Consider the following 19,230-nt stretch of genomic DNA (forward strand, 5'->3'; position numbering starts at 1 on the left):
CAGGGTGTGCAGATGTGGCAGAGACGGGGAAGTTGTGGCATTCATTATGTTCATTATTGTGAGCTCTATAAACGAGGGGTCTGTGTTCTCGTTCTGCATCTTTACGGATCAAACTGGTTGGTTTTCTGGTTTGTTTTAGCTGATTGAGAACAAAGTGATTTAATGTAGCACACTCCCTATCTCCCAGGCAGACTGTGGATTTGGTTGAATTCAGAACTCGAGGAGGAAACAATGATTTTTCCAGAAGGTGTGTTGTTGTACTGTGGCATTGGTGGAATGAAGAACAAACCACAAGTCAGCTGCTGGAAATATTACAATAATAAGTAGCAGCCGTGATGTCAGGAATACATCAGTCAACATTTCCATGATGGTTTATGACAGAGGGCAGTAACCCCTCCCCCAAGGTGGGGCACACTCCCACAGCTATTTCAGCCCCTGCTCAGAACAGGCTGTTTCTGTGTCTGTACCTTTAAATATGTAAATGAGCTGTGTCTGACCACGCCCCCTCTCTGGAAGGTGCTTGGGTGTCTCGGTCTTTCTCGCTCCATGTCCTATTGTTTACGGTGAGAAGGCAGACTCAGAGGGCAGAACAAACACCTAGCTGTGGGAGTGTCACCCACCTGGGGGAGGGGCTACTGCCCTTTGTGATGTCATGAAGGGAAAATCTCCAAACGGCCTGTTTGAGCACACATTTTCTGAAAAGTGGAGCAGGCAGAAGACGGAGAGGATGAACTTTTCTCATCATTGGGGGTTTGTAGACGGACTAGAGACACATGTTAGTGTTAGAGGAACATGGTGAAGAGGATTTTGCATTTTTAGAGGCTGCAGGTACGGTGCAAGTTCAGGTCTGTCTGCAGAGATTTTTTTCTCTGTTCCAAATCTTCCTGTTTGCTTCCTCCTCAAAGAAAGCTGGAAAAATTGGCCACATTCAACTCTCTTGTTTTGGATAAGAATGGAGAATGTTTATAAAGAGATGGGCTTTACTTGTTGTGTCTAAAACAATGCTAGATTAATCTCTGCTGTTTTGTTTTGTCTTGAATTATTTCTATCTGTTCATCTCATCTGTGCTTTTTAAGTCGGGTTGAGTTACAATAAAAAACAGAATGAAGACAAAGATGCAATAAATAAATAAATCACAAACATCAGTTTGTTCATTAATGGGGGTTTTATAGTAGCCATAAAACAACCGTTCTTCAGATGTCGGATTGTCCTTGAATGCACCAACGGGGAGAGCTCATCAAATCATTACTGTGATCTGAAAATGTTTAGCATCTTTTAGAAAATGTTTGGAAGTTTGATCCAGGTCCACACAGCTTTTAACACACCAGGGAATAAAGATATTTAACTTCATTGAATCATGGGCACATTTCCACTCCTCCAAAAACTGCATCCACCCCCCCCCCCCCCCCCCCCCCCCCCCCCAGCTTACATCTGAGTCTCCGTCACCGACAGCCCACGAGAGAGAGCGACGTGGGGAAAAGAAAATGGAGTAATCAACAGACTCAATGAAACGAAACTTTCCTCTCAGGCATCATTTGAAGCGAAGAGCGAGGAATAATCAAATAATAAAATCAACATGCGCCCAAGGACTCTTCCAGTCCCAACTTTAATGCCGTTTAGGCCTCATGCCGCCCCTCCGTGCTGACATCGCTCTGCTTCACAAAGGTCCTTCATTGTGTTTTTTAACGTCCTAAAGATGTGAATCAAAAACTAAAATGTTCCTAAATGAAGTTAAGATGACACTGACTGTGTCTTTAATGGTCTTGTATTGGTATGGGTCACCCTGTTCACGACCAGTCAGTAGGTTTTAAACTTTCCTTTTTGATAAAGCTTATAGTCAGGGCTGGCTCAGACTTAGACCTGCTCACAGTTATGGCTGTTTTTCTGTTTTTTTCTGTTTATGTGAAACACTTCACACATCATGAGTTAAAGGGGACATGTTATTAAAAATCCACTTCTTCAGTGTTTCTGAACATATATCTGTGTAACCTGAGAGTCTACTGACCCACAACATGTGAAATAAACCATCCAGTCCTTTGTTTGTGGTCTGCATAAGTCTTACAACACAGATAATAATGCTCTGTTTCAAATGTGCTCTTCTTGTGATGTCACAGTGGGATTCTGGTAAAAAGAAATCCCCTCCCCTCCTCTGGTATCTAGAACAAAACTTTAGCTCAGGTCCTCCATTTTTATTCTCTCTACAGAGGAGTGATGACTACGGGGAAAACTCGGGGGGGGGGGGGGGGGTCATTACATTTAAAGAGACACACACACCAAAACGGAGCGTTCTGAGAGAGCTGGTTTATACAGGGTCACAAACCTCCTCTGGTGCTTGATTCATGTTATATTTTGACCAAAGCACAGAACAGATGTTTCATTTAGACCACAGGGGGACTGTTTGAAAAGGTGGAGGAGGGGACTGTTTGAAAAGGTGGAGGAGGGGAGATAATATGTCCCCTTTAATAATACGCTGGGTCACTCACTTGTCTTTCCCTTCTCTGCCTGTCGAATGCCCTGCACGTCCGGGTAAACCGGAACAACAGCCACATTGTAGACGGTGTCCGTCTCCAGGTTCCTGAGGATGGTGCTGGTGGTGCCTCCTGAAACCTCCTCCTGTTCAGGGAATATATCAAAACCTCTGTCAGCATGAAACGAGCTCACAGTGATAAAAGTGAGGATGTCTTTTATTTTAAGAAAAAACAGATGAAGAGATATTAGAACATTTCAAAGCTGCTGACAGGAAATAAAAACCCTGACTCTAACCGCCAGAGACAGTCCAATAAAAAGCGTTCCTACCATCCGCTCTTCGCCTCCTGGTTCAGCTGCGTAGAAGACCTTGTAGCTGCGAACATTTCCCACGGCTGGATCCCAGCGGGCTGTCAGTGTGCTGATGGTCGGGTCGACCACTTGCAAGTTCTTCACGCCGCCCAACGGATCTGAGCAGAGAAGCAGTTACAGACACTCAGATTTTACACTTCATATACAAATATTTGGATGATTCAGAAGGATAGATTCTACAGGATATGGACCAAATGGACTGAATATGTCAAACCTATAAGACCTGATTTTATTTCACTTATTGTACATGTATTGTAGAGTACATCGGTGTTATTTCCTCATTTTTGTCATTTTCTTTCATCCGTTAACCTGCTCTGTATTTCATTTTATGTCTCTACCCCTCCAAGGTGAAAGCTTCCTGTGTTCTTTTGTAAATAATTTCAATTTAATTAATGTCATGTTAGTTGAATATGAAAAAATCTTTGGAAGAGCTAAATTGTTAAATATACTGCGAGCATCGTACCCCCCCCCCCCCCCCCCCCCCCTTTCTGCAAATAAAGTGCTTCAATGTTTGAAAGTTTGAGGGAGGAGTCTTGCAATTATTCTGCTAATATGTGTAATTACTAATGTGTGAAGAATGCTTTTCCTAAATAAAAAATAATAGATATATATATATATATATATATATTTGGGTGATGGTCTCCTCTTGGTGCTGTCTTGTTTCACTGGTATTTAAATAGTTTATAGTGTTGTAATAGCTCCCGTTGAGCTGCAGAGAGTTTTCGGCCCATGTGGAGCGTAAAATTTTGACATTTTTCAATTTCTTTTTTCCAACTTCACAAGAAAAAAACATCGAGTGAAACGAGCTCTGGCTCATCTTAAGGCCACGTCCTTAATCCACAAATCACTCAACAGCCTCATGTGAACTCACTCGTTTTCCCGTTTGCAGACTGAGATTTGCCCTCCATCTCGTGGTAGACGGGCACGAGGCTGACGGTGTACTCGGTGTTCGGCTCCAGGTTCTTCAGGACGGTGGAGGTGGTGGACCCGGACACCTGGTCCTGCAAGAAGGAGGAGGAGAAGAGAAACAGCTTTGAACGGGTTGAACTTTAGGATCTGGAGAACTCTCCAAAAAGACGTTATAAAGAAAGAAAAAAAGAATTGGCAGAGTTTGGTAGATGCAGAGAGGCTCTCGGCCTGAACGATGTTACAGTTGAATGTTTTGCGAGCCCAGTTTTTTCTTGGATGCAGCTTCAGTCAGTAACTGTCCATGTGCAGCTCAGTCACAGGAACAGTAGAAAGCACAGAGATAAAGTCGGATTAAAGCAGAAAGCTTCCCACTTCAACAGCCGTCCTGGGACAGTCCAGACCTTCGACGCTAACCACATAACTGGCAGCAAAGAAGTGGAGTAGCCTTTCCTTCTGCATGCACTGCTTCGAGCCTTTCTCTGCAAATATCAAACCTTAATCTAATAAGTTCCACAAAAATCTGCCAAAAAAGATGAGATAACTTCAGTTGTTTTCCAAACAAATGATCCCCACTTCACGACATTTCTTGAACTGAATGATCATGAAAGTGACCCCCTGAAGATATTGTCACTGCTTTATAGAAAACAGGAGAAATGTAAAACCAGCACACATCACTGGGACATGTTTCCCATTAGACAGTGAGTGAATGTAGATTTTTAAAAGACAGCACAGTTATCCAGAGGTTTTCATCTGAAGATAACTTGACGATCAGGTTCTTTTTCCAGGATCGGAAAAGGAAAACATTTCTTGCATGAAACTGCTTTAAAAGCAAAGTTTCACCATCTCACGCCACGGGCAGCGCTCCACGGCTGAATGTGAGGCCAAAACGAAGAATTAGGACAAAACTTTTCCCTTCCAACTAGACGGAATCCAAAAAGAAATGATGTACATGTTGGGACAAACTGAGACAAACACTGACCGCTCATATATCATCATGAATCTACACTTCTGATATTGTAAATAAATGGCTGTGTGTCTCGTTCTTCTATCTACAAACGACCTCTGCCAAGAAGAAGAAGAATTTGGGATTAAGCACAACAGATGTTTTTTTAAAAAAAAACAAAATAAAAAAGTTTTATTATCCCCTTATCTCCTGCTCCGTCTCGCTCCAATTCAGCTGTGGTCCAAAGCTGTTTTCACACATGCACTCCTGATTATTATTTCTAGAGAATGTTAAGAGGACCGCCCCCTTAAATCCTCCTGATGTTGTGGTTCACACATGCACCTCACAGCGGGAGACTATCCTTGTCAGACGGGGGGGGGGGGGTGTCTCCTGAGGCAAGACATGACCTTAAATGAACAATGTTGAAGTGCTTTATAAGACTCTATAATGAGAACATGTGTCTTTCTATCAATGCTGTGTGTAGTTGAAGATAATCTCAATGTGAACTAAAGAGTGGAGAAGAACATCCTGGAGAACATGAAACATGCAGCAGCAGGTTGATTAGAGCACGGAGATGGTAGAGGTGGCGTGCAGACAGTCAGTATTGAAACATCACCACCCCCTCCCACTGGCCCCTCCCACTGGCCCCTCCCACTGGCTCCAGGTGAATTCTCCTGATTATATCCTGCTGCGTTCTCACATCAGCTCACTCTGACTTTCTGCAGAATAAATACGAGGAGGTCTGGAGGAGAAACTCCGGCTGAAGTCAGAGAGAAAAATTCTACTTGTTTGCGTTCACACATGCAGAAACTTCAGCAGTCTTTTGAGGAGTATGAATATGTTGGGGAAAAGGCTTCAATGGGAGGGATTTGGGGTGCATGTGTGATTTTAAAAGACATGCCTTCTCTTCAAAGTCTCGCACATTACCGAGGTGCTCCCATGATAAGAAAAGGTCTGTTTTAAAAATCTTGCACTCAGTCCTTTTCCGTACAGTATCCAGGGTGAAATACTCCCAGACTGAAGAAGTTTATGGACATGATGCAAGAAACCACACACACAAGAAAACAGATGCAAACAGATGCAGTTCGACTTTTTCAACATCAAATAAAGTCAGAAACAAAGAGGAAAGAGGAGAATGAAGTTAAGTACTTCTTCTCTACTTACAGCCACTGAACAATCATTTTGACTTTTGCGGTGGCTGAACTTTCAGTTTTAAGGTGGTTTGAATTAAAACAAACATCTCCAGTTCACATTTCAGGCGGTCGCAAAAACAAAGATACTAATGAAGCATGAAGAGGCTTCTGGTGAAATCCCAACATCTGGAGCCTGGCAGAGTTCTGCCTACTCCTCTGCCATGGAGTGTTTCATAGCTGTCAGTAAATATAAACTTTCATTAAGAGAATGTTTTAAAACTCGGTGATGTAACAAGGCTTACCACTTCCTGTTCTCCTCCAGCAGCGGGCACCCAGATCACGATGTACTCGCGCACATTACCCTCGGCGGGCTCCCAGCGGACGTTCAGGGTGCTGGTGGTGGGATCGGTCACCTGCAGGTTCTTCACAAAGCCCAGCGGCCCTGAAACAGGATGATAAATTCACTGCCTGGACTGCAGATTCACACAGCTGCTCTGTCTAGTCAAGAGGTTACTGGCGTCCAGGGGGCCGTTTGTTCAGATGTTGGACAGCGAGAAAATAGATGTTCAGTTGTTCACTTCTCCTCCAGGTCCAATCATTCAGAAATCACTTTTACTCTGCTCTCTCTTAAGATTGATGCAATCATGGATTTGTGGGACCGTGGGGAAGCGATTTTCTGGTCCTGTCGATCAAACAGCTCCCAGCAGAAGTTATTAATCAACCGCAGAATGTGATCTGAAGCCAGAGTAGTTACCGGGGTCTAAAACCAAATGAGGCAGAACTCTGGGGCTTGCAATTTAATTTTTTTTTAAAAATTTTTATGCATTTATCTCAAGAAGCTCAAAACGTGGATTATTCATACTAAAGAAAACAAGCATAGCAATCTCAAGATAAGAACATAATCAACCTCGGACCGGGAGAAAACTAAAGGTCGTTTCCTCTGATTACTTCACATGTTGAAGACGACATCTAGAAAACTCTTCCAATCTGGACGTTCCTGACATCAATCAAACTGGAGACTGTACATCACTCGAGGTTTCACACCGACTGTTCACTAATGAATCTATACTGAACGTCATGACACTGATCTGGAGGGCTGAACTCAGGTGTGACCCAAATACTCATCTTTAAGTTCTCCACTGTCAACATGTGATCTCAGGAAATCAAAAGTAATCTTCTTCAACGTAAAACTGCTCACTCTCGAGGAACTGAGGCTCTGAACTTTGGGCTCATGCGCTAACCGCTAGGCTACCGGTGTTTAGTTCCCTGTCTTATAGCGTTTCAGTAAAAGTATGTATCATGCACAGTCTTCATTGTGGTTATTGAACTGACACTGGTAGCAGAGGACGGCCGCTGGAAAGTCATAGGAAAGTTGGAGAAGTGAGGTTAAAACTTATAACCGGCGCAGGTGTTCTTAAAAACAGGCCTCAATATTTCTGATGTCTTTGTATACATTATTTGCAGCATCTGTTAGTTTGAGTTGGGTTTTTTGTTTAGTTTATTTTCAGTATTGTTCTTAGTGTTTGTTTCCTCTCAAATTTGAAAAACTCAATAAATAGACCTCAGATACTCACTTGTCTTCCCATTGTCGGTCAGACTGGGTCCGTCTCCCTCAGCGTAGACGGGGACCACAGTGACGGTGTAGCGGGTGTTTGGTAGAAGCTTCTCCAGGACGGTTGTGGTGGTGCTCTCTGACACTTGCTCCTGCAAAGACAACAGGAGGTGAGCTCAACGTCCTGCATAGCAGCACTTTACCAAGACACTGATAAACAGCCGACAGCCCTGTGATCCCCCCTCAAGGATCCAGAGTTTACACTAAACATCACTTGATTTCACTAAAATGATTGTTGTTCTTAAACTTGAACAAATGTCTTTAGGCTGTTTATGTGCTGTGATTTGTCTTCCGTTTAACCGAGGTCGGGTCGCAGAATGTCCCTCTCCCCAGCAATGTTTTACAGATCCTCCAGAAGGATTCTGAGGCGTTACCTCCAGCAAACTCTGGGTCTACCCCGGGGTCTCCTCCCAGTTGGACGTGCCAAAAAAAACCTCCAAAAGGGTGGGCGTCCTAATGCTGAGCACTCCAGAGGAAACTCATTTCGGCTGTTTGTTTAAGATGTTGTCTGAGCCTTTCCTTTCAGAACTTCTTTTTTAGAATTTGTGAGACTTTTTTAAACTACAACTCAAACACACTAACTGAAGTCATTCCAGTTTTTTTTTTCAGGGCGTGCACACTTTTTCATTCTTAACGGACGAAGCATCAAACGAGACGACATGAACAGCATTCAAATTCCTCTGGCAGAGGAGCTCAGAGATGTTTCTGTAAAAATGTACTTTGACAGACTAAAGGGCGGGTAAAAGTTGTGTCATGGACCGGACGGAGACAAATGAACTGTTTCTAAACTGACATGAACCTTTTTCAGTCAGCTGTGTTGTGAGCAGATATATCGCAGCTCTTCAGTCTGAATGAGCGCTGACGGCCGGATTTAAACCCACTTATTCTGTTCAAGCTCCAGAGGTATACACCCTACAGAAATGGCATGCAGTGATGAGGGATGCTCTGTTGATAAAGGGTTTAAGTGCAGGTGTGTGACAGCTGCGTGATGGGATTACACCGTCAAAGAGCATGACATCAATAAATCCCCGCTGAAGGCTTTGATCGCTTGTTTCTTTAAAGACAGACGAGTCAAGCAACGTCTGACAGTTTTGTTGCTGTAAAAATAACTTTTCAGAACGGAGGGTATTTCCCAGCCAGCATTTTATTTTCTTCTGAGTTTATAATCGTAATGTTGCCTCTTGTTTTAACAGCAAGCGTTGAAAGATTTCCCCAGAATCTCATTTTCTCAATCGAGTGTAAAAACACCCGAGAGGGCTCGACGCAGACGATCGGTGCCAAAATATTTCATACTTGAACATTTTCCAGATCAGATTTAAAGTCATCCAGCAGTAAAAATCCAACTGCTGTCAAGTCTGAAACAACTGGAGAAGATACTGGTCTTTACTCAGGGTGGTGCAACTGACAAAAGTCAGCACTGTGGCTCAAATCAAACTGTCTGGATTTAAAGATGTAAACTTGTCAAATGATGATATTAACAGTTTAGAACTTGTCGGCTAAATGTTCCTCTTGAGTTAGTTTGTATTTTTCATTAGTTAATAACTGCTCTTTTAAAGGCTTTATATGTGATTTATTAATCCAGCAGATGTCGCCCTTGAGCACCAGCATGAAACCAAAACAACTGGCGCTGCATTGTTGTGTTAGCATGCTAATGCTAGCGATCTTTATTATGCTGGTATCTTCACACTGCATGTAAATTTACCTGAAATGAGCGTGATCTAGAAACACAGTTAAGCAGTGAGTACAGTATGTTATTCTTCTTTTCTCTAGTCCCTCAATTAAACAACTTTTATACACGAGGGGAGGAGTCAGCCGGCCGTCCGGGCGATGTAAACAAAGTGAAGATAGGACTCTGAAAACTCTGAAAACATCACAGACAGTGGGACTCGGGTGTTACACCCATTGTAGACAGTCATGACTCACAGAGTTATTTTCAGAGGATATACTTGATTTATATTTAAGAGTGAAAAATCACATATAAAGACTTTAAACATTTAAGCCCCCGTGTCCGCCGAGCGTTTTTTTTCTGAGCACAGCGTCATTTTTAAAAATGTTTTCAAGAAGTAGAGAGCGTTAGCAGCAGCAGGCAGCACAATCACGTTTACACGAGAAGGATCCTCTGTTTATACCCCTCAGGCTTTCTGACTAGCGTCTACTTGTTGTCCCTCGAGTCTTATTGAAAACTAAAGGTGGTCATGCCTTTGAACTTGTAGCTCCGACACTCAGGAAATCTCTTCCTATTCTCAGACGTTCTGCAGATTCTATTGATGCTGAAGGCTCTCCTTTCAAATCGGCTTCTGACAACATTCAATCTGGACGTTATGTGATGTGATTTTGTAAAAATTTTGCTTTTTCTGTTCATTGTATGATTTTTTAAAATGTTGTTATAACTCATGGTATTATTTTGTGAAGCACTTTGTGACCTTGTTCTGTGAAAAGTTGCTTTACCAAGACAACCGACTCTACCCACCGAGCTACCGCCGCCCCACGACTTTTAACAATGGAAGAAGAAGAACTCACCACAATCTCCATCCCTCCATCGGTAGGGACGTAGATGACTTTGTAGCCCTGAACATTCCCATCGGCTGGATTCCAGGTGACGGTGAGAGTGGTGATGGTCGGTTTGGTCACCTTCATGTTGCCGATTCCTGCCAGAGGCACTGCGAGCGGGAAAATGATTCTTGTTTAACCGTATTAATCAAAATTAATTTCACCTTTTGACTCGATAACATTTGAAGCCCGACAGTGACTTACATGTCTTCCCGTTCTCTGACTGGCGTTTTCCCTCTCTTGCTGGGTAGACTGGTAACACCGACACAGTGTACGGCGTGTCGGGCATTAAGTTCCTGAGGATGATGGAGGTGGTGCCAGTGGGGACTTGTTCCTATAGATACAAAAAAAAAACATCAGTCAGTGTGCTCTCTTCTTAACCAGCTTCTTTATCAGTGTCTCTTCTTGGGGTCTCACCATCTCCTCCAGGCCGCCGGCCACAGGTACATAGAACACCTTGTACAGGCGAACGGCTCCATCAGCAGGTTCCCAGTTCACAGCCAGAGAAGTCATGGTGGGGTCCGTCACCACCAGGTTCTTCACTCCTCCCAGTGGCCCTACAGACGAGAGGATCTCAGAGTTAGTCGCACAATTTAAAGAGCCCATATTCTCCTCATGTTCATCTTTCATTTTGTCAGTCTGTAAAACCTAAAGAGCATCTTTGCATTATTTGCAGCTCAAAAAAACACCTTAATTATCTTCTTCAAATACATATTATTTTATTTTTAATTCTGATAATGGCGTCCGTAAATTAAAACCCTCATTTCAGCCTCTGTCTGAAACAGTTAAATTCAACTGCTGTCTCTTTAAGAACAAGCCGTTTAGCGCTTAGTTGAAATGATGCTTCTAAAAGCACTAAAATGTTGAGTGTTGCCAAGTCTTACTTGTCCTTCCATTTTCAGACATGGTCTTTCCGTCTCCTGCAGCGTAAACGGGCACCAGAGACACGCTGTAGAGGGTGTCGGGCTGCAGGCCTCGCAGCATGGTGTTGGTTGTTCCTGCGGTCACCGTTTCCTGATTCAACAAAATATCAGATAGATGAGCTGCTGCCACAACTCAAGACAGGAGACACAAGGACAAACAAGCATGCTGGGAGTGGAAATGATGCAAAGTGGTCATGTGGTTAAAAGAAGCAGCGTCATCAGCTTTCACTGCTGCCTTTGAGCCATGCAGAAGACTTTAATGGAACTCTCCAGTCCAGTTATTCTCCATCAGTAGCAGACTCAGGTTATGAAAGGGCAAGCCTGCAGACTCTTTGCCAAATGAAAACTTCAAATATCTCCTGAAAATGGAATTACTGTCAGCTTCTAAACATGCATGACTCATCTCTAATTCCAAAGAAGCTCGAAATAATTATCAGACTGAAAAATGAGGGTGAGGTGCAGAGGCATGAGGATTATGTCACAGGTGAGAAGACACAACATTCACGGCTGAATTCTTCAGATATTTGACTGATTTAAAGCGACAGACGTGTTGAAACACACACAGTGAATAACACGGCAGAGAGTGCCAGCTGACAGGAAGCAGATGGTGTTTTCCCTACCAGTCCTACCATGCTTTCGGCTCCTCCAGCAGCAGGAGCGTAGAGGACCTTGTACTCCTTCACTCGGCCCTCAGCCGGCTCCCAGCGCACGTTCAGGGTGGTCATGGTGGGGTTCAGCACCTGCAGGTTCCTGACGCCACCCAGAGGCTCTGAGGGAGCAGATATACAGTTTGAGGAGGATGAAGTCGAGGGTATTACTTTACATCTTCCTCAAAATGAACAAGCTAGCAGTAAACTTTTCAAACTGTGTTCCTGTGTTCCCGTCTCTTACTGGTTTGTCCTTCTCCAGAGATGTCTTTGCTGAAGCCTGTCGGGTACATGGCGGCCACGCTGACGGAGTACTGAGTGTCAGGGTCCAGCTTCTGCAGGATGAGGCTGGTCTTCTTCCCTCCCACCTGAGCCTGTGACACGGAAACAATTCAGCTTTAGAAACCAAGTTTCAAATGTTTACTGGCAAGTTTAATAAAACACTGAAAGTGTCAAAGTCAAAAAACAAAATCTGGCTGTGACAAATCACATGTCCTTGATCTATCCAAAAGGTCATGTTGTACACATAACAGTTACTTTCTCATTGTCTCACATGAGAATTAAAGGTCACATACAAAATACACTTCACCATGTTCCTCTAACATGTGTCTCTAGTCCGTCTACAAACCCCCCAATCATGAGAAGAGTCCATCCTCTCCGTCTTCTGCCTGCTCCACTTTTCAGAAAATGTGTGCTCAAACAGGCCGTTTGGAGATGTTCCCTTCATGACATCACAAAGGGCAGTAGCCCCTCCCCCAGGTGGGTGACACTCCCACAGCTAGGTGTTTGTTCTGCCCTCTGAGTCTGCCTTCTCACCGTAAACAATAGGACATGGAGCGAGAAAGCACCGAGCCACATCCTCTACAATGGAAATCCAAAACCCAAAATGTATTGTATTTCATGTTTTTAGATAACAATATAGAATATTTTGTATTTTTTGCAGTTGGCAATCCTACAGTTTCAGAGGTCAAAAGCCTATCTACGGTTTAAATTTGGTCAACCACTCTCTATCTTCCATCATTTCTGGGTTTGACCTCTGACATAAAGTGCACACTGCTAAGATCAGTAGTTTTTTAAAGTCAAACAGTAGAAGGAACAAACATCCTGGTTGCTGAGTGGGAGTGTCATTTGTTGTTCCCTGTGCTGTTTAAATCCTGAATTCTCCCCTTCTGCTGTCTCCAGCTCTGCCCAGGTGAAGCTACTGATCGCCTTGTAGAGCTGGGGTTGCAGTGCCTCTCAGTCAGGGATTGAGTGTTGTCTTGTTGATTTAGTCCTTTGTTGACTTTTGTTAACTATTTACATATTTAAGTGCTTTATTAAAAACCCTTGATTTCTTCTTTGTTGAGGTGTTTTGTCTTCATTTATTGGGTCAAACTGTGGGCTCTTACTCGCCCCATAGGACGGCCTAACAGGAAGTTAAAGAGACTAAACACTCTCAGTGTGTCATTGTGATTTGTCATGATTGGAAGCCGGCAGACTCTCACTGGGATTCTTCGTTATTACCTCAGTGGGTGTCCTGCTTGATTTGAGAGTTACAAGAGTTAAAGACAGACCACCTCAATGTAGAGCCATCATTCTTCTCAGCTTGTTATATTTTATTAGATTTAATAATATATTACATAGCATCAGTCCAGGACATTACTCCCCCTCCCCCTTTAAAAACAGTAGTTTTCCATCTTTTTTTTCCATCATATCTGCACAATTCCCCCGAGTTGCTTTTGACTGTTTTTCCTTCATTTTTCAGCAGAGTGGTGAGACCCTGAGCTCATCCTGCATAAACAAACATCCCGTCTGGTTTCGTATGACGGATGTTAAAGTCAACAAGCCCGCAGGAGACAACAGGACACCAGATGCTGCGAGTCTTCAGGGTAACACATCTGACGCAGCTAGGGGATCAGAGACCACTGACATCATGATTGGACGCTGACTCTTTGTTTGGGGGAGCTCTGTCATAACATCTCAGAGACACAATAAAAATGTGTAACTCACTGAGATTCTTTTCATATTGCCCATAGTTTCCTTTCAAAGTTATTTCCAGCTCTGATCACTGTTGAGTCACTGAGGAGGAATGTGAGGAGGCCAAACGGAGGACTCGTCTGATGACACCGTCAGGCTCGGGGATGCTGTCATGAAGCAGATGACACACTTTGGCAACGGATCGTTTTTGTGGGAATGACGATTCAGCACCATCTTGAGCTTTTTCAGAACCTTCTCCATCATCTTCATCTTTTATATAAAATAGTAAGCATTTTTTGTCACTTTTCAGCACCTTCTTCAGTATTTTCAGCGCCCTCTTTATCATTTACAAGAACTTCCTCATCTTCAGCCATATCTACTCTTCTTCATCATGATTTCAATGCAGCATTTTCAGCACCATCTTTAGCTTTATTATCAGCTTCTTCCACACTTTCCTGCATCTTGACTTTCAACTACTTCTTCATCATTTTGTTCACAATATCAAACATTTTATCACACTTTTCAGCACCCTCCTCATCATTTCAACAACTCCATCTTCTTCAGCAATATGTCTTCATCATCATCATCATCATATCAAGTATAACTTTAATCCAGCATTTTCAGCAGCTCCTTCACCATTTCAGCAATTTATTCACCATCTCCTTCAGCTTCATCTTCATCATCTTTAGTTTCAACTTAAGTTTCAGGTTAGCCGACCATACCTACACCTTTAAGGACCTTTTTTCTCTTTTTTTTGCATTTCAGCTTTTAACATTCACACGCATTTCTGCAAGGAGAAGCATTTTAAATTCCTACAAAACCACCCATGATCTTCCTCAGTATAAATCATGAGGCAGATGGTTGATAATGATTTTCAAATTCCAATCGATCAATTCAGGTGAAAAAATGGGATTTGCCTTTTGAGCAAAACCTTTTAGATAGAAGGCAAAACACATTTATCCAAACCAGCTCTATAAATCAATAGCATATTCTTGTATTCTTCTTTGTGAAAGTTTAATATAAGGACTTCAATTTTTGTATAAATCAAAGTATAAAGGCCCCGACATTTGACTAATTTCCTTGCTCCTGATCCTTTAAATGATCTGTTTTATAATAATGAATAAAGATGACACAGCATTTTCCTTCTGGTTTCCCTCCCTGCAGAGTCCGATGTCTGTGTTTCATTAAAGAGATCCTGAAAGTGTTTCTCCAGAGGACAGAAAACTTCCCATCATATCAGTCTGTTCTTGGTTGATGTGTTTCTAAATGCGCTCTGGGAGTCGTACAGTGAACTCTTGTGACAGATTCAAAGCTCTCCATCACATTGAGATATTCAGTGATTTGTCATCGAGTGGCTGCAGCTCGCTGGAGATGTTCCCTCTGGTCAGACAGGACCACAGTGGAACAAAACCTTAATTTGTTAGACTGCTTTCAGGAAAATCCACCCGAAAGAGGAATTCTGTCTCATTGTTGCTTAAATCCTGGACACGCAGAGGATACGCAGAGTGTTCTCAGCTTTGCTGTAAAGGGAGAGCGGGACTTGTTTTCTGGTAAACCTCAACAGTTAAAGGACCGTGGACAGTTTGGTCATAAAAACTAAAGTAAACATATTAAAAAGCTCTGAAGTTACTGCTTTGTTCAGCGTCCGTGGAGCAGCTCCAACCTTTGTCTCCTGATAAAACAAAGAGCCAAGAGTTTCGTGTGAAGACATCGTATTATGTTACTCCGGCTCTTTGGTTCAAACTACCTAAAACTTTATGGCTAGGATATGTGATGTGACGGCCCTGTGGCCTGTTAAATTGTACCTTCTCTGCTCTTGTGTAGCTCTTGTGGTTTGTGTAATTTGTAGGTGTGGCTGACCAATCAGCCGGACTGAGAACACCTGGGCCCGATGCCCACAGTCACTGTAAGAGCTGCATTGTTCTGTTAGCATGCTAATGTTAGCGCTCTTTAGTTAGCTCGTAGCTTCACATTGCATGAAAACTGACACAGAATGAGCGTGATCTAAAAACTCTTACTAACATCCAAATAATCAGTGAGTATGTTCTTCTTCTTCTCTCTAGTCCTTGCCTAAAACAGCTTTTATACACAAGGGGAGGAGCCGGCCGTCCCGTCCATGTAAACACAGTGCTAGCAACAACACAGCCAGCGGGACTCAAGCTTCTCACTCATTGTAGAAAGTCATGACTCAGAGACACATTTACACAGCACAGGACATACTTGATTTATGATATATTTATGTGGAAAATGTCGCACATTCTTTCTTTAACAAAAATAACAGCCTAAAGTTCACGTCCATGTTTATGCACCAGAATAAAAATAGGCCCAAAGTGAAAGAGCTCTTTTTGCTGCAAAATCAAAAGTAAGAGATTAAATAAACGAATAAACACTGACTGAATACTTCTTTAAACGTCATGTGTAAAACCAACACATGAACTTAATGTTATATGCTGATGACAGCACTGTATTCCAACCTAAGATGTGCCCGTTACTTTGTTAAAAACTATAAAATGAGGAGTGAATTTACCGTGAGAGGCTCGCCTCCAACCAGGGATTTGTAAGTGATCTTGTAGTTCTGGACAGGGCCGGGGGCTGCGTCCCATTTCACCGTCAGCGAGGAGATGGTGGCGTTGAAAACCCTCAAGTTACGAGGAGGCTCGGGAAGCACTGAGAGCAAACAAATAATATCCAGTAAATAATCGGAGGATTAATCTGGATGTTGTGATTTGTTTTTATTAGCGATGATGATGATGAGGATGATGATGGTTATGCTCCCAGAATCCCGAAGGTCAAAAAACTAGGACGGTATTTTTTTCTGATGGAAGCAGCATGGTCAGTCATTAAAGCTGGTCAGTGCAGGGTTGGAGTTCGGTGACTTCTAACTCAGATATGTTCATTAAAGATAACTGGGCCGCTTTTTTTTGCTACTTAAAATTATCTAATTGGACTGTTAAATAAATAAGAAATCCCTTCAGCGTTTGAAATATTCAGAAAACAAAAAACAAAACCATTCTACGGAGATGAACAGAAATTTGCCAGCACAATTTTACGACTAATATGTGTTAATATAAAATATAAAATCTTTAAAGGTATCGTTCTTTTTCACCTAATTGAATGACCTCCAACCCTCCAGCAGAAACACTGTACAATGAAGCAACAACATGCAACAACAAAAACGAGATGACTCAGGTGAGCACTGATGGAGGATGACATGATGATGAGGTGATAAAATGACATGATAATGTGACACAAATGACACCGTGACAACAGAAATGTTTCATGACAAAATGGTGAATGATGGAGGATGATGATGGATTCTCATGGACGCGTGTCCGTGGACGATGACTTGTTACACTTTAACATTCACACTTTGCATTTAAGGCTTTGAATCTACATTCACACCACGGCTGCACAAACACTAACTCTATGAACATTGTTTGTACTGTTATGAAAATGTGACTATAAAAACTTGTTTTTAAGAGCTCTGAAGTAGCTCGTAGCTAACGTAGCAGAAGAGTTCTAAAGTAGCTTGTAGCTGACGTAGCAGAAGAGCTTTGACGTAGCTTGTAGCTGAGGTAGCAGAAGAGTTCTGAAGTAGCTTGTAGCTGACGTAGCTGAAGAGCTCTAAAGTAGCTTGTAGCTAACGTAACTAAGAGTTCTAAAGTAGCTTGTAGCTAACGTAGCTAATAGTTCTAAAGTAGCTTGTAGCTAACGCAGATAAGAGCTCTGATGAAGCTTGTAGCTGACGTAGCTAAGAATTCTAAAGTAGCTGACGTAACTAAGGAGTTCTAAAGTAGCTTGTAGCTAACCTAGCTGAAGAGCTCTAAAGTAGCTTGTGGTGTGAACGCAGAGTGAAGCACTAAATTGCACACACATGCAGTTAAAGAAACAGTGTTCTTTCACCAACACTGTCCTGTATGGTCCACAGTCATTCAACACATAATCCTTACAAAGAGAAAGAACCTGTCCTTCTCATTAGACATACCCTCTGCAGAGGTCAACACTAGAAAGAGACGTTGAGAAAACAACAAAGTTAATATTTAGAGAAACATCTGTGAGTGTTAAATGTGTTTGTTTGTTTTTTTACTCAGAAGCTGGTGGTCTGCTTACATGTACGCTCGCTTCCCATCAGGTCCTCACTCTCTGACTCGTCAGGGTAGATGGCTGTGACGGTGACCCCGTACTCGGTGTCTGGGTCCAAGTTTGGCAGAACGTGGGAGGTCTCATCGCTATTCAGGATGGCCTGGTGATGGAGGATAGGTGTGTTAACAATAATTGTAATTCCCTTGGAGGGGTTCTTTGATCAACTTTTATCGGGTCGCCGTCGAAAGCCTCCCGGTCTACAGCTGCACTGTGTGGTTCAGCAGCTGCACAGCAGAGGACAGGATGGACCTACAGCTGGTGGTGAGGGCGGGTCAGAGCTGGTGATTGGGACTTAACCCTCAGTACCAGCCCTCAGTGACGTATAAACTGGCTGGCTCTAAAGGAGAGCCAGCTGTATCTAAAAACAAAAAGACCCCACCCACCATGGACACTGTCTCCTCTCCCCCCTCCCCTCTGGAAGGAGATAGAGGAAGCAAACCACAGAACCAGCACTTTATTATTCATTACTCTTTACTCTTTAATGAATGTGACAGCTGCTTTACACAATTAGTACTTCCTGTTTTTTTAGACTTAAGTGCTTTTAACTAATGTTTTCTTGATGTGCTTTTAATTGTGTCTTAACAATTATTATTATTCATGTGTTTCTGTCAGTGCTGCCACTGCCAAGAGCTTTGTTGTTTTTATAGCAATGACAATAAAGGTCATTTCTATTCTTTGTTTTACTGGCAGGACTTTCTAAAGCTGGCTACACACTAGACGATTCTAGGCACGATTTGGAAAAAAAATAATGAGCAGTAAATTGTGAAAATGAAAGCTGCAAACTTGTGGTTTTGTTGGGGAAGGTAAAGCGTTTGATATTTTGTGTTTTAATGTGCAGTTCTTGATTGAAAATATTGATTAATTGGGGACAGTGAAGTGTGAAAAGCTTCCTGTTGCAGGTTAATCCTCTGAGGTGATTTTTCTGCTGAACTGTGAGTTGGTCTGGTTATATAAGCGGGAAACGCTGGAGAGCCCAAATATGAGAAGAAGGCAAACAAAGAGAGCTTTATTAATGCTCCAGCTTTCCTGGATGTTTTTACTTAAAGTCTTGGCAAACACATTAGCTACGTTTTGTGAGGCTTGTCAGTTTAAAGAATCTGTGAAGCCACAATGGATTAGTCATATCATTTTCTTTTCTTCCTTGGTAATAAAAATAAAAACCTTAGTTGACAGTGTTACAGCACAACAGCATGTTTCATTTTGCATTCAAACCAAACCATCTCCAGTTTTCATAATTGTGACTTTACCCATCGATGGACGGTGTACATTTGGTTTAAAACTAGTCTTTACATTTACATTTTGCATTTTGAGTCTAGGCTCCAGTTTAAAGTAGAGATGTGAAATACTCCAAAGCTGCAGGCAGAAAAACCTTCACCACCGGTTAGAAGAGGAAACTCCGACCAGATGTTTGGTGTCACTGCAGACAGACCGTGCCGTCCAAGCAAAGCTCATTTGCATATTTCAAGAGACAGAACTGGTCTGGATTGTTTGTCCAGCTGCTGGAGATGCACATTTTGATTAGAAATAAGGAATGTAACTCGGACAAAACAAATCCGGCTACATCGTGGATACAAGC

The 19,230-nt window shown here is 42.5% G+C and overlaps 1 protein-coding gene across 9 annotated transcripts in view; it reads right to left on the reverse strand.

Annotated features, from left to right (window-relative positions):
- Positions 1 to 19,230, reverse strand: part of col12a1b (collagen, type XII, alpha 1b) — a 115,772-nt gene that overhangs the window by 43,143 nt on the left and 53,399 nt on the right. For 3 of the 9 annotated variants that reach the window (XM_061051458.1, XM_061051452.1, XM_061051451.1), the window contains exons 29-42: positions 17,622 to 17,754; positions 17,497 to 17,514; positions 16,039 to 16,178; positions 11,800 to 11,929; positions 11,529 to 11,677; positions 10,870 to 10,999; positions 10,403 to 10,542; positions 10,190 to 10,319; positions 9,956 to 10,095; positions 7,398 to 7,527; positions 6,126 to 6,265; positions 3,710 to 3,839; positions 2,797 to 2,936; positions 2,484 to 2,613 (exon numbers count right to left, since the gene is read on the reverse strand). In XM_061051458.1, the coding sequence (XP_060907441.1) occupies positions 2,484 to 2,613; positions 2,797 to 2,936; positions 3,710 to 3,839; positions 6,126 to 6,265; positions 7,398 to 7,527; positions 9,956 to 10,095; positions 10,190 to 10,319; positions 10,403 to 10,542; positions 10,870 to 10,999; positions 11,529 to 11,677; positions 11,800 to 11,929; positions 16,039 to 16,178; positions 17,497 to 17,514; positions 17,622 to 17,754 (1,780 nt within the window). The remainder of the gene's footprint in view (positions 1 to 2,483; positions 2,614 to 2,796; positions 2,937 to 3,709; positions 3,840 to 6,125; positions 6,266 to 7,397; positions 7,528 to 9,955; positions 10,096 to 10,189; positions 10,320 to 10,402; positions 10,543 to 10,869; positions 11,000 to 11,528; positions 11,678 to 11,799; positions 11,930 to 16,038; positions 16,179 to 17,496; positions 17,515 to 17,621; positions 17,755 to 19,230) is intronic. The other 6 variants (XM_061051454.1, XM_061051453.1, XM_061051456.1 and 3 more) reach the window with 4 other exon arrangements.

Source organism: Labrus mixtus, chromosome 12 (assembly GCF_963584025.1).
Source record: "Labrus mixtus chromosome 12, fLabMix1.1, whole genome shotgun sequence".
NCBI lineage: Eukaryota > Metazoa > Chordata > Actinopteri > Labriformes > Labridae > Labrus > Labrus mixtus.